This window comes from Clarias gariepinus, chromosome 6 (genome assembly GCF_024256425.1).
Source record: "Clarias gariepinus isolate MV-2021 ecotype Netherlands chromosome 6, CGAR_prim_01v2, whole genome shotgun sequence".
Lineage (NCBI taxonomy): Eukaryota > Metazoa > Chordata > Actinopteri > Siluriformes > Clariidae > Clarias > Clarias gariepinus.
In genome coordinates, this window is record NC_071105.1 from 8,719,760 (window position 1) to 8,734,854 (window position 15,095).

At 38.6% G+C, this 15,095-nt stretch overlaps 1 protein-coding gene across 4 annotated transcripts in view; it reads right to left on the reverse strand.

The window, feature by feature from the left end:
- Positions 1-15,095, reverse strand: part of lrp8 (low density lipoprotein receptor-related protein 8, apolipoprotein e receptor) — a 197,720-nt gene that overhangs the window by 25,065 nt on the left and 157,560 nt on the right. For all 4 annotated transcript variants that reach the window (XM_053498480.1, XM_053498479.1, XM_053498478.1 and 1 more), the window contains exons 10-12: positions 7,847-8,018; positions 4,067-4,294; positions 567-685 (exon numbers count right to left, since the gene is read on the reverse strand). In XM_053498480.1, the coding sequence (XP_053354455.1) occupies positions 567-685; positions 4,067-4,294; positions 7,847-8,018 (519 nt within the window). The remainder of the gene's footprint in view (positions 1-566; positions 686-4,066; positions 4,295-7,846; positions 8,019-15,095) is intronic.

Here is a 15,095-nt window from a genome sequence, read left to right on the forward strand (position 1 = left end):
AGCAGGAACTTTAAGTGCTGAAATGATCAGGATGGTATGTAATAATTGTTAAGTTATGAAAATTAAATTGCAAGTGCAAAAACTACAGTACAGCTAAAGCAACAGAATGCTGAAAACTAATGAAAATATTGATAAACAATATTGTGTATATAATTATATTTGGTTTGTCCTGAACATGTGGGAAAACCCGGCATGAAAAACACAGCGCTGAGCTTCAGCCCTGCTTCTGGTTGTTGACATTCTTTCCTTTCGTCACTGATGAATCTCAGGCTTTGTGTCAGATATTGTTTTTCTCCTCGCTTTTCGAATTCATTGGATATCTTTCTCTCTTCTTAAAAAAATATACACTGTGGCAACACAACATGTTAACAGGGATTAACAAAAACAAATACAATTCCTTTTTTAAATGCTTTGTGCTTTCCTTCGTGTATTTCTTTTATCTTGCTTTCATCACTTCCTCCAGGTATTTGTCAGAACTTCAATTCCCTGGCTTTAAGTGCACGCTTTGAGAAATAAAAATAAAAATAAAAAGTTTAGGTTGTTTATGCACCGGCATCTTCTTTTACCTAAAGTAATCCCATTAGGCCATTCTATTCGCTCTGAGACCAGCACCTGCCGGTCCACGCCGTTCAACCCAGCCTTCTCGATTTTGGCCTGCGTCCCCCAGTCTGACCAGTACATGAACCTGTTAGCACAAGTAAAAAAAGAAACACAAGAAGCAAATCATAATCATCATGGTGGTTTCACTTCCACTGTGAATATCCCCCAAAAAACATTGTGGTGATGATCCTCTAAATAATATTCTGGAAATGTCAAAATAAATATTCCCTGAACACATCAATAAAACGCCTCACAATGTTAATACGTGATAGAACTTCAAATGATCCAAATTGTAGAAAATGATTGGTTTACTTACCTTTTTAATGAAAGACATTTATCACAACAGGCATCTGATGTATTCATAATACGTTAAATATATTTTATACCACAACACTGATAAATACTTAATTCTAATCAACGGAATTCAAGTCACTTTTTTATAACAGAATCTCTGACAAAAAAACTGGCAAGTCAAATGACAGGTTTATATTAAAATATATTATGTTATTGTTACTGTTGTACACCAGGACTCCTATCAGAACACGCCATATAAACATAAAAAAATATATTTTAAACAAAAACAAATGTAGAGTTCCTGACAAGGTAATGCTCTCCAGTATATTGAGACATTTAGTTTATTCTATAATCTGGTGTACATTGCACATAAGCAAAAAAGAACAAAAACAACATTCTGTCTCACTGGAACAAATGGTTCAAGTTAATAAATTGCTTCAATGTAACATTCTTGCTAGTTAAAAAGCTTCATCATTATTATAATTTTTATTATTGTTTAAGTTAAAGGATGGTTTCACTATTCAGTCTGTCAACTATTTCATCAACAGAAATTAAAAATGATTTGTCCCAGTGCCAATGAGCAACATCAAATGATGTCATTTTGTGGACGTCATTTTAGTCACACTTGTGGTGTGATTCTCCAAATATACAGTAGTCCCCTGCTTGCAGGATCAGCATCCCCATGCAACATGTCTTTTCTGTTTTGTTTATCTATTTAAAACTATTGGGTATAAAAAATGCATTATTGGAGAAAGTGAAAGTAAGTATAATATAAGTAATGTGTGCGGTGGCATACTGTATGTAGACCCATAACAGTAATGATATAGTGATGTAAAAAAGTTTTTATTTACATGTGTGTATATATACAGTTAACTGTTTTTCCTAATGATGGTATTTGAAAACAACAGTGTAAAGTTCTCCACCCTCAAGCATTTCCTCTGCTTTTCCTTTAATGACGACTACTGTGTACCATTTTCCTTAAGATTCTGTAAACTATAACACTGTTATAGTGTTATACTATAGTTTATAGTGTTTACTGTACCATAATTACACAGTACTACAGTACCACTGTTTCCACAACATTGGGACAATTCATTATTGTGTTACAGGACGAGGTTTTGTTAGTAAATTCGATATACATTAATAAATTGATATGTTCAAATAATTTAATAGAGAAAATTACTCATGAAATAATTTTCTACACCATTTTATTCTGTGTACTGGTTTGCAGGGGCCTGGAGCCTATCCCAGGAGACTAAGGGCACGAGGTGGGGTACACCCTGGACTGGATCCATAGCCGAGCACACACAGCTACACTACAGGCAATTTGGGAAAGCCATAAAACCACATATCTGCAAATCTTTGGACTGAGGGAGGAAACACACCAAGCATGGGGAGAACATGCAAAATCCATGAGGTGGAAATCGAACGCTTGACCCCAGAGCCACAAGACCAAAGTGCTAACCACTGTGCCACCATGCCATCATGAGAACATTTAAAAATAATGTTTATGTATTGTTTTGATTAAAGAATAGTTGTTAAGACTAATATTTTTTTGGTCATTATTTTAAAACCATGAATGCAATTGCAGAAGGGGACAGGGCAAAAATGGTGAAAAGTGAAGCACAGGATGCACATGTGTGCATGTGGGTGTGTGTGATATTATAACATGCTTTGCCTTGAAAAATAAAATATGATTTTTCTTTAAAGAAAATATTTTGAATGGACATGGAATGTACCCCAAAAAAAGAATGACTTGTTAGCACTTCGTAACAGAGGAAAAGCTTCTTTTTTTTCTTTTTTTATACCAACATAAAGAAAAACAGTTTATATATGCTCACATGTAAATAAAAACCTTTGTATCCATCATTAGCTTCCCACCAGTGATTTTGGCCAATTGGTCTTGACTCATGTACACGCTATGCACTTGCAAGCCTCCATGTCAACACCAGATATAGACATATCTGTCCCACTATCACCAAACTGCTGTCTGAATGTGCACCATTTGGGAGAAGGCATAGTCTATTCAATTTTATTTCTTTGTTTGCTTGTTTTGCAGTGCACAACTTGTCAACCCTACCTGTCAACCATACCCATCAATTTAAAAACAGAAAAAATTCCACTGCGGCACTTTTTTTTTTTTGGGTGCGATCTCGTGGTACATCTTAGACACAGTGCTGCTCTTGTTTTAAAACATCATAGTTCCATGTTTGGATTGAAAAGTGGGCCTTAAGGTAGAAAGGGGGAAAAAAAAAATCAAGAACTAAAATCACTGAAGGTCGAGAGCATGATTAGCGCTGTAAATATATCTATATTATCTATACAAGTACAAGGACCAACATGGTTGGCATTTTGTCCACAGGCAGCAATTAGTTCTCATGTAGACATGTTCTCTAGAGCTCATTAGCATCCATTTCCTCTACTTCGATAATTTGCTTGAAAGAGGCTCGAGGGGATAGATGGAGACATCATATAGACGACACGCCATGATTAAGAGTTTTAGTGCCTGGCTGAACTTTAGCTACATTATGGTTTGGGTTTTGAACATCCTATGATTCAAATAATCAAGTTCACTTTTATTTATATGCTGCTTTTAACAATTGTTATTGTCACAAAGCAGTTTTACAGATAAGGAAAATGTTACATTTTAAAACTATACGATTATAATACATTTTCTTTTTATAACTATACACCTATAGACCCAATTATTTTGAAAGGAACTTGACTATGAACATTCCTGCCATTGTGTGCGCGCGCTTTCTTCCTGGATGACCACCTCCCCTTCTACAGGACACAAAGGTCCACTGAGTGATTTAATGAGGATGAAAATGATGTTAATCATATGCCGTGGCCTTTACAGTCACTAGATCTCAAACCCAGGGGAGATTATGAAGTGACATCCCTATCATCAAACCTCCAGCTGAGGGAACATTATTTTTGGAAGAATGGTGTTCATCACTTGATGAGGCACAGTGAAGCTGTTCTGGTTGCTTGTGGGGATCTGAAACCTCGCTATGTTACCTTTAACTTTTTTTCATTTAATAGGTCTCCCTTTTGTATTCTAGTGGTGAAAAATAGTATTTTTTTTATAATATCATCCTATTTAACATTAATTATATTTTTCATTAATGAACAAGATTTATTGAAAGAAAATGTTTCTCTTTTTTCTCACCCTTGTCTGGGGTCAAGCGCAATCGCCCGCGGTTCCCTCAGCTCACTTTCAACCAACACTTTTCTCTTCTTGCCATCAGTAGTAGCAACCGAGATGGTTTTGTGTCCTGAATCAGTCCAGTAGATGTTATTGTGGACCCAATCGACAGCTATGCCTTCTGGGGAATGTAGCGCTGAATCGATGAGCGTGACCTGCTCTGATGAGTTAATGGCTTTGTTGATATATGCACTGCAAAACACCACACACACACACACACACACACACACACATATATACATAAGCCTATATACACTATACAACCCACAGGTCTGGATGACACCAATTTGTTCGCGACAAGTCGCAAAGTACTGCGCGTCTGCCAAACCACCTAATGAACATCTCATAAAACACTCTCTCATTGCGAGAGATTTAATCAATACAGCTTCTGTATACATTAAAAAAATGATGCTGGTGCAATAATGTCTTCCACAATCCCAATCTGTTCGTTTGACATCTATGGAATAACATATGACAGCGCTGTGAGGGAATGATGAGCTACACGCATGCTTATGATCATCAGAAAGCAACTCATTGTTACTCCACCAGTGGAGTGGGACTTTACAAGCTGGTAATGTTCCATCTGTGAACACAGTGAACGCATGTTGAACAGATGCTGCTCTACACTGGGTGCCAGTTCTCAAATGGCCCTGTCTCTTCTTATCAGATATCGAGGCAGCTTGGATTACAAACTAAGAGATCTGTTATTTGGAGAATATGGTCTGTCCTCCACATTATCCACAATTTTAGTGAGACACCATAAGCAAAATAAAAGCCAATGGTTGAAGTGGGATAAGTTCTGGGATTAATGGTCAGAACTTTGTGAATTGTGAACATTATCACAATGTTTATCTTAAGTCGTCTTAGAAGTGTGCAGTGTTTAGGGGTCTTTAGGGAATACTGCATCTGGGTGGTTTTACCTTTTTACAGGGGTAGTACTGTGATAATATTCAAAGATTTAAAAAACTTTATTAATCCCAGAGAAAAATTGCTTATTTTTGGTTACAGTTGCTCACAGTTGTTATCCAGTAGAAAGGAAAAGTAAAATAACAAAAAAAAAAAATAGAATAAAATAAAATAAAAAGAGTCCTAAAACTAAGCACCATTTTGCACACTAAACTTTTGAATACCTTAAATGTATACACTAAGTATGCCATTATGACATTATTGCACACTAAATATGACCCAAGAGCATTTGTAAATATTGCATTGTACTGTGTGTCAGGCATAAACTTGATTGGCAGCTACAAAATAAGCTAAATTCACATATATATACCTATTGACATAGATACTGATACACATCAAGTAGCCAACTCATATAGTGTATTTCTGTAAATTACATCAGAGTCTGTTGAAGGATTTGACAATGATGAATTGGATGAAGAAGCGCAGCAGACTGTCTCCCTAATTGCTTGTGCTATTGTTTGCCTGAGACATCTTGGCAGAAATGTCACATCTCATCTTCCTAAAATGATGCTAATGAAGATTAGTTAGAGTAGTCAGAACCTCAGAAAACTCTAACTTTATCAGCATGAAGTCCAGCTGACCATTCTTAAGAGTGTCCACTCTTTAAAAGAAAACATCAAAACTTTCAACAAGTACTGGAACAAATACGTAACTAATAAGCTTTATCACAATATAACATATCAATGCCGTGCTCTTCACATTTATTCTGCAATATTGTATAGTGTATTTTGTTATGCATTAGTAGGGCACTGATTGTAGCACATGTTGTAGCACCACTAGATTTTACTTAGATCTTCCTTGTTCACATCCATAGCCCTATTAACTATCAAACAGCACATTCTTTGCTAGGGATCTCTATGAACAACTCATTCTCCTCTGGCTAGAGCTCTACTTCAAAAGCTGTTTCACAGCCCCAGAGGGCATGTGGTTAAATCCTGCTAGTGAGGTTGAATAATTTCCCTTGCCATTCCACCCTACCAGACAGGGGTCTTCCTCAGAACTATCTTTCACATCTTCCATCGTCTGACCACCTTGTCAGTTCAGGCCACATATTACTAGAATGACTGAGTGTTTTTTTTCTTAGAGGATTGGGTCATTAGCTCAGTGATACTGTAGGTTTCTCACTTGCCATGCGGAAGGCTGGGTTCAATTACCACCCACTGCCCAAACCAAAGTCACTGGATGCAGTCCCAGTCCCAAGCATGGATAAAATGGGAGGGTTGCATCAGGAAGGGCATCCGGCGTAAAAAAGGCCTGTGCCAAGTTGTACGCTGTAGCGACCTGTCAAAGGGAGCAGCCGAAACTGAGTGGTTTACATCACATAGGAGTTTTTGGTGAAGCTAAATCAACATGTTGCCCATTGTGGTTTTTCCAAGTCGAGCTTGGCCACAGGTTTGAAAAGGATAGACTGGCCCACAACTGGTCTCATCATTCTCTAAAACCCTATTTTTCCCAACCAATAAATACACAGAATTCAGCAACTTGGACACAAAGACCTCTCTGTGGCCCCAAAGTGGGGGAAAAGACCCTGAGTTCGACTGCTTGACCTCTGACCATTCAAAAATCCCAGTGGATGATCTCTATGGGCGCCTATGCAGGATAGGAGAACTGGATGCTCTGGAGATAATCTTGCATTACAGATCCAGGATTTTCAAGGTTACATCTACCAATTTTGTAAATTTATCAAGAGTCTATTTGAAGTCTATAAGGAACATTCCTTGTTGTTCCAGGAATTAACCTGATGATACCATTTGTACAAGGGTCATTCAATGCTTAGAACCATTCCTTATCTCTTAAGGAGGTAAGCCAATGAGAGCTTACCTGTCTAAACTAAGACTACCATGGTCTTCAGTCTCGTCAGTTACATGCCATTGCTAGTTAAACTGTACCATCTGTCAAACTAAATATTATTTGTCTGTTTTCTGTAAATGAATTATTTTAAGCATGCAAACTTTGCACTATTGTACATACTCAATTCAATTCCACTTTTTAAATATTTAAAATTAATTTAAAATAGAAGCAAAATAGTTCAGTGGCAACTTACAAGCTACTTACAGCTTTTTACTTTTCCCATATCTCCCACAGTCCTACAGTGTAATTATGATGCAAAAATGCCAGCTAAGTCACCTAATAATACATCTTTGACACTTCTTACAGTTCATACTTCAAAAGTTACATTGTACCATTTTTATTACTGAAAAATAAATGGCACAACTTTACTTTTATCCATATACAAAAACACACCAAGCTATTCCAGAGCTGCTGAATATTATTCAACAGAACTCCACTAATTAGGACATCCAGCTGAGTGGGAGGAAAGACACGGAGATGATGATGGCAAGGAAAGACCGAGAGAATGAGAGAGCATGGAACCTTACTAGACACTCCAAATTCTAGCCAATTACCATATACCAGGTCGTTATGTACATGATGTGAAGAGACTTCAGCCTCGGCAATCAGCAGCCAAATGTCCTGCTTTAGACTTAGCATGGTGATTAAACTTAATTACAAGCAATTACAGCATCGTTTGCATCAGTCAGCCGTCAAGATGTTCATCAGCAGACACCCAGCAGTGAACATATGTGAAAGCCAACATGTTAGAGATACGCCTTAATACTTCTAAACGACTTCTGCTTCCTCGAAACTTGCTTATTGCGGTGGAATTTTAAACAGACCCATTATGTGACCCATAATGTAACTGGGATATGCAAAGAAATCATTTCACAGTGCTGGAACGTACATGTGACAAATAATTATTGTATTCTGTGCATGGTGTACCTGAAAATCTTGCGATGGAAAAGATCACACCAGTATATCTTGTTTGTGGTGACTTCCACATCCAATGCCACAGCGTTTTTCAGGGTGAGCGCCACCTGCGTGTAGCCTTTCCTGACCAGACTGAGCCGCCGGATCTCGTGTCTGTTGGTGAATATCAGGTACGGACTTTGACCTGTGTGGAAAATAACAGAGACATCACACATTAGGATGGAGGAGATGAAAATGATAAAGGGGGCATGGGTGAGCCTTGTCCCGTTACCAGTCATGATCCTGTCACCAGTTTACTGGTTTAAAATGAATAATGTTCATGTGTTAATGTTATGGCTAATCGGTATAACTGACATCACTAAAAATTATTACAAGCTGCTTTACAGTACAGCTTTACAAATGATACATAAACTCTATTCTTTTTTACTCTATGGCTTATGCAAAATCTAGAACTATCCTATGTTATTATTATTATTATTATTATTATACAATATTACAAATATGTCAGGTATCAATTTTCAAAATAAGTTCTTGGAACAGTGAACTTGCATTACATTTCAAGGTCATTAAATTGTATTAAAAATGGCGAAATGCCTGTCTGTGTTGTGTCTGTGTGTGTACAGTATGACACACACAGACACAGCTGTTGTGTCTCGAGGCAATTAGTCTGCGGTGTATGTCACTATATTTGTGCCTGCCTTCTGACAAGTCAAATCAGTGTAGTCTGGTGACTCAATCATGCCACCACACGGCAACAGTAATTCCACCAAATGTTCACTAAAATTCTCTGAACTCAGGTTTCAGAAAGAGACACAAACATCCGCCTTCCTTGCAACCATTAACTTTGTCTCTTAATAATCATTCGAAATCTGCATTATTAGACAGCCTTTCATTATTGCCAAGGACGTGTTTCTCATTTCGTGCGCTCTCCGTGCGTTATGAAAAATCCCAAACCCTGCCCACACTTTATAACTGTCACTAAGAAGGTCATGCTTCTGGCAGTCACTTTGTTAACTGGGGATCAGTAAAGACTTCAAACAGATGCTGGCTGTGAAACCTTAGGAGGAAGCATAAACCATATAAAATGTTAAATTACTTTAACAGATAAAGAATAATGGTGGCAACATGGGAAAGACAAACAAATCATATGACTGAGCTGAACTAGCTAACAGAACGTTACATGATATATACTATATTGCCAAAAGTATTTGTTCGCCTGCCTTCACATGCATATGAACTTGGTAACATCTAATTCCTAATCTATAGGATTTAATATGATGTTGGTCCACCCTATGCAGCTATAAGAGCTTCAACTATTTTGACAAGGATTTCCAAAAGGTTTACGAGTGTGTTTATAGTCATTTTTGACCATTTTTCTAGAAGCATATTTGTGAGGTCAGACACTGATGTTGGATGAGAAATGCCTGGCTCGCAGTCTCCGCTCTAATTCATCCCAAAGGTGTTCTATCGGGTTAAGATCAGGACTCTGAGCAGGCCAGTTAAGTTCTTCCTCACCAAACTTGCACATCCATGGACCTTGCTTTGTGCACTCGTGTTGGAACAGGTGTGGGGTAGTTTTTCAGGAGTTTGGCTCAACCCCTTACCTTCAGTGAAAGGAACTTATAATGCTTCAACATACCCAGACATTTTAGACAATTTTGTGGAAACAGTTTGGGAATAGCCCCTTCCTGGATGTTATCCCATTGATTTAGAATCGGACGTTACTCAAGTTCATACTGTATGCATATGTAGGCAGTATAGTGTAGATACTTTCTAGCTGAGGCAGAAAAAGATCTATTAATGGGTAGTCTTAGTAACTATTAATGGGTAGCATAAAACCATTTAGAATGGGAACAAACTTTAGGGTTTTCAGAGTTTCATTTTCTAAAACTAGACCAGGACAATACCACAGTCTCAACACATCATATGTAGCTGGCATTCCAAATGTTTTTTTAACCCAATTTAACAAAGACGAGTTAGCTACAGTAGCTAACACTTAGCCTGCTTGCAAACTTTGGGTTGTTTATCATGAATTTTAACATCATGGGATGTTTGGGATGTTAATCATGACTTTTACAGAAGTAATGCAATTTTACAGAAGTAATGAGGTGGTATGAAAAAAGTTTCCTGTCTAGCTTTGAACTCGCCAACAGAGCACAAGGCTGAATGCACAGTCTCGGGGAGGCCCAACCTTCATAAGTCAGTGTGCCAAAAGACATCGTCTTGTGTACATTTGGAGCTGTGCAACTGGTGCTAATCTGACCACATGCATCCCCACGTCTGCGATTTCATCATGGACAGCAAGTTAGTACAAGGAATGTGAAATTTTGCATGAAACTGGGAAAATCTACCACAGAGATGTTTGATATGATTTGGCAATTTAATAGCGATGCTGCAATGAGTTGTTCGAGGTGCTTTGAGTACCACATGCGCTTCAAGAGTGGAAAAACATCACTGGAAGATGACGAGCCCTTAAGCAAGGCCCTTAATCTTCAACTACTCAGATGTATGTGGCCAGTATAGGTATAGGTATAGGTATAAAATGCTAGTGCGTCTTCTAAAAGCTGAATCTGGTAAGAGCAGATAGCAATGGTTGCTGAACAGAATCAACGATCGCGATCGGACAGCCAAGTAAATAGGGAAGGAAGTTTTGAAAAAAAGAGGTGGAAATTGCCAAAGCTAGAAGAAGTGAGGAAGAATAAAGGGAAAGAGAAAGTAAAGGGCTGTGTGGCACAGAAAAAGACAGCGTGCAATATAAATCCTGATAGACAGATGGTGAGAGCAGGTGCGGTATGATGGTGAAAGAATGAGTAGAGCATTCAGGTCTGACAGTGATGGAAAAAGATGAGGAAGGCTGATAGATGGGCTCTTATTATCACTCCTCATTCTTTCTTCTTCTCTTCCTCGCTCCTGAGCAAGCTGTTAATATCGCAGCCAGTGATCTCACTAAAGCCAACCTGCTTTTCCTGGCTCTCAGAGTCTCCGGCAAGTGGCCCCAAAGCCATGACTCAGATTATGAGACCCTGCTGTAATAGAAGGGACTTGTGGGAAAAGAAACATTTCATTCCACTTCTCCCAAGTCCCTCATGGGCCATTGCAGTGCAAGCAAATATTTTCATTTTCAGCCAGAGTTCAGGATTCAATCATTTCTTCCATCTGCTGGATTTGCTGTCATCAGTCTGAACAAGCTCATCTAAGATGTACGACGTGGTACGGAGAGAATAAAAGAGATAGAGGAAAGAAGGGGGGGGGGGGGGGGTTGAAGCAAATATCTTAAACATGTGCTGAGATGAGATGTAATGAGGGGAAAAAAAACTGTGACATCATTCATGCAGAGTTTTCACTCCTGAATGGACTGCGTTAGATTAGTAAGTGGTCTTCATCATTCACTTAATGTGTTCTTAATGTGATTTATCACTCAGCCTTCAGGTCTATGAATTAGTGCTACAATGATCCCATTCCTCTGTATTCTGACTTCATCATGTCAATAGCTGGAGCTTTGACTGACAGACTGTGAATAGGGTGGGCTAGGATCTGTAATGTAACCATAGGACGGCACATAATTTAATTTTACCGCTCTGCCATGATGACATCCAGAATTTTTCTTCCTTCAATCATTTCATTTCCTATTTATTCCTTATTCCCTTTCTCCATCTATCCACTATGCCCTCTGTCTATTCTTATCTCTTGTTAACACTTTATCTATCCTTTCATCCCTCTCCCCATCTTATCTCTCATCTCTCTATGTTGCCGTTGTCTTTTCTGTTTTTATTTTTCCATTTTCCCCACACATTATACTTGTTCTTTTCTCTGCATTGATCCCTTTGCCCATCTTATTTACATAATCTCTTCATTTATCCATGTGTATCTCACTTTTTATTCCTTTTAACTTATCAAGGCATATCCACCCTATTCATATTCAAAATTCTCCATTTTTTCTCTCATTAGTCTATCCTCTATCAAGTCTTTATTTTCCATTCTTTCTTTTCCCCCATCTTGTTTTCCTCAATCTACATCTCCATTGTTTTATCCTTCAATTATTATCCCACTCCTTCTGCATTCTAGCTGATCTCCATTTTTTGATTCTTCCATCTATCCTTGCTGCTTCAGTAGGGTCAAATTATTGGCCTCCATCAAGCAAAGAAAACAAGTAAGGAAATTGCTGAAATGACTAGAAATGGTTTAAGAACTGTCCAATGCATTATTCAAACCTGGTAGGATAGTGCTGAACCGTCAAATTTGTGGAAGAAATGTGGTCAGAAAAAAAAAATCATGAACGGAGTGCACAAAAACACTTGGTGAAGCTGACTCGTAAAAAAATAACAGTATTATGTTTAATATTGAAAGTAAGAGCATTTTCACACTTACATACAATGTGCTGAGAACTCACAGAATTAGGACTAAACAGCTGTGTGGACATAAGAAAACCACTTGTTAGTAAGACTAATCAATAAAAAAAGGCTTCAGTTTGCTAGAGAAAATAAACATTTTACATCGAAGCAGTGGAAAAAGGTCTTATGCTCTGATAATTCCAGACTGACCCTTTTCCAGAACGATGACATCAGGGTAAGAAGAAAGTTTCATGAAGGAGTGTACTTATCATGCATATAAGCCCCTGGAGGCAGTGTTGTGATCTTTTACGATTGCTTCAGTTGGTCAGGTCTAGACTCTAGACCTTTATGTGGGAATAAAACAAAGTCAGCTGATGACCTGGATGTACTGAATGACCAGGTTATCACATCAGTGTGTTACGAGGTGCAGATTGGAGAGCCATACCCATAGTACGAGATGTAATAACATTTATAAGAGCCAAACCATAGGGCTTCTGAGAAGGTCAACGAAATAGGAGGCTATGAGAGTGCTTATGACACGCACGGGAAGATCTTCCTGTTTGGAGATAGCATGGGATGAAAGCAAAACTGAAAACACAAAATAAACAGAGCTCCGCAGTCTTCGTGAGATGGGCTCTGGAAACAATATAAAAATACATTCCTGGACTGGAGCTTGCCGCTCTATCTTTCTTTGGAAGACCGAGGCTGAGTCTTTTACCTCAGTCTATTGGCCCTAATACCTTACTGGTGCTACCTAAATGATTACACAAAGTGCGGAGGTATCAGGACCCTTAAATAGACATGCCGGCAGCTGCAGCGTGTCCAGGCTGATTGCCTTGCGGTGGCGTTGCCTGGCAACCCCGCACCTGAGTACCCGCGCTTCTGCCTATTCAGAACGCCGCGGGATAGCAGCCTGCGGAACTGCCCGTTCTGAACATTGCAAAGTACTCTTGCATGGTCCTGGACCCACATTGTTACACTGTGGAGCTTTTCTTTCCTGATAGCATGGGCACAATTCCATACAAATTGTGAAAAGGTGGTTCTGGGAGCATAAGGAATCATTTTCACACATGAATTGATATCTCCACTACACTGTGAGAGTAATCAAAGCTAAAAGTGGTCAGATGTAATAATAGTTTGTGTCTTTTTTGACCAGCCATAGTGTATTTACCCCTCCCCTCGAAAATGTACTTTCTCTCCTTTCACTTTCATTCTCTTTATTCTCCATTTTCAGAACTAGCTACAGCAACAGTCAGTCTATAATAAACAAAGAACAATATATTTAATTAGTTTTTTAACGAATAAGGCTTTCATATGATGGAAAATTTAAAGAGGTGATGCAGGTTAAAAGTAATGATATTCTTAAGGAAACCACAAATGGTCTAAGCAGATTTGATGACTTCACCCTCTGGACCTCTCAGCACACAAGATTCTCTAATCTATTCTCACAAGCCTTGGAATCTGTGCCATGACATGGCACAGGTTTGCTTTCTACCTGAAAGATAAGTTGTATGAGGTGACATGAAGGGGATTCATGTCTGCCCAATGCAAACTCTCTACTACTGTCCTACAGGGCTTAATACTTGGTCCTCTTCTGTTCTCCCTCTATACCCAGTCTCTTGGTAAGGTCCTATCATTGCATGGCTTTTCATACTGTTGTTATGCAAATGACACACAACTTATTCTCTTCTTTCCTCCCTTAGACATTTGTTTTTTTGGGTTTCTTAGACATTTGGGGTAACTCTGGACAATCAACTGTCATTTTTCCCACACACTGCTAACCTTACTCACTCTTGTCGATTTCTTCTTTACAATATCAGATGAATTTGTCCATTTCTTCCTTCACAAGCTACTCAGGTGCGAGTAACTAGTCTCTAGTTATTTCAAGACTGGTCTACTGCAACTGGCAGGTCTGCATTTGTCTACCATTTGTCTTTTGCAGCTGATCCAGAATGCAGTTGCATGTCTCGTCCCCGACCTTTCTAAATTCTCCCACCCCACCGCACTTTTTTACTCCCTGCACTGGTTTCCTGTAGATGCCCGCATCAAATTTAAAACCATGATGCTTGCTTACAAAGCTAAAAATGGCCCAGCACCCACTTACTTTAATCACACCCCGCACAGCACCACGTTCCCGCGGGTCATAATAATAATAATAATAATAATAATAATAATAATAATAATACATTTTATTTATAATGCACTTTATATTTGAAGCAAATCTCAAAGTGCTACAAACTAATTCGACCTGGAAGATCTGATAAAAAGCTAAGTTTTGCATCTAGACTCTTTTCTGTTGTGCCACCTATGTGATGAAATGAACCTCCTACAAGTTTTCCTACTGGCAAACTTTAAACAATGACTTAAGACATATCTTTTTCTTCAAATAAGGCGTTAATCCTGCCTGCCCACAAAATACCTTTCCAACAGAGTTTGACTAATGGTACATAGTTTGTAATCTAGTAACCCAGTGGTAGGGGACCTATCCAATGACGGAAATTTTAGCACTTTTGTAAGTCGATCTGGATAAGAGCGTCTGCCAAATGCCAAAATGTAAATTACCATGTTGTGAGGGGTTGATACTGTAATGGATCAAGCTCTTGGAAGTGGAAAGTTCGCTCTTATTGTTAAGCTTTCAAAGTCGTTCTGAGGAATATACTGGAGACCAAAAAAAAAAGGTATATTTCATAAAGCTCTTCAACTCTTTCATCTGCCGATCAACACAACGTGAAGATCATTACTTATGGTAAACTGATGGTTAAAAGGGTGGCATTGTAGTGCAGTGCGTAGCATCCTACGATCCTGAGCTGCATTATGTAGTCTTTGGAGTTTTGCATGATTTTCTCCATGTTTCCTCTGGGTTTTCTGGCTTTCTCCAACCTCACAAAAACATGCTGCTAGTAGAATTGCCTACACTAAATTGCCCCTGA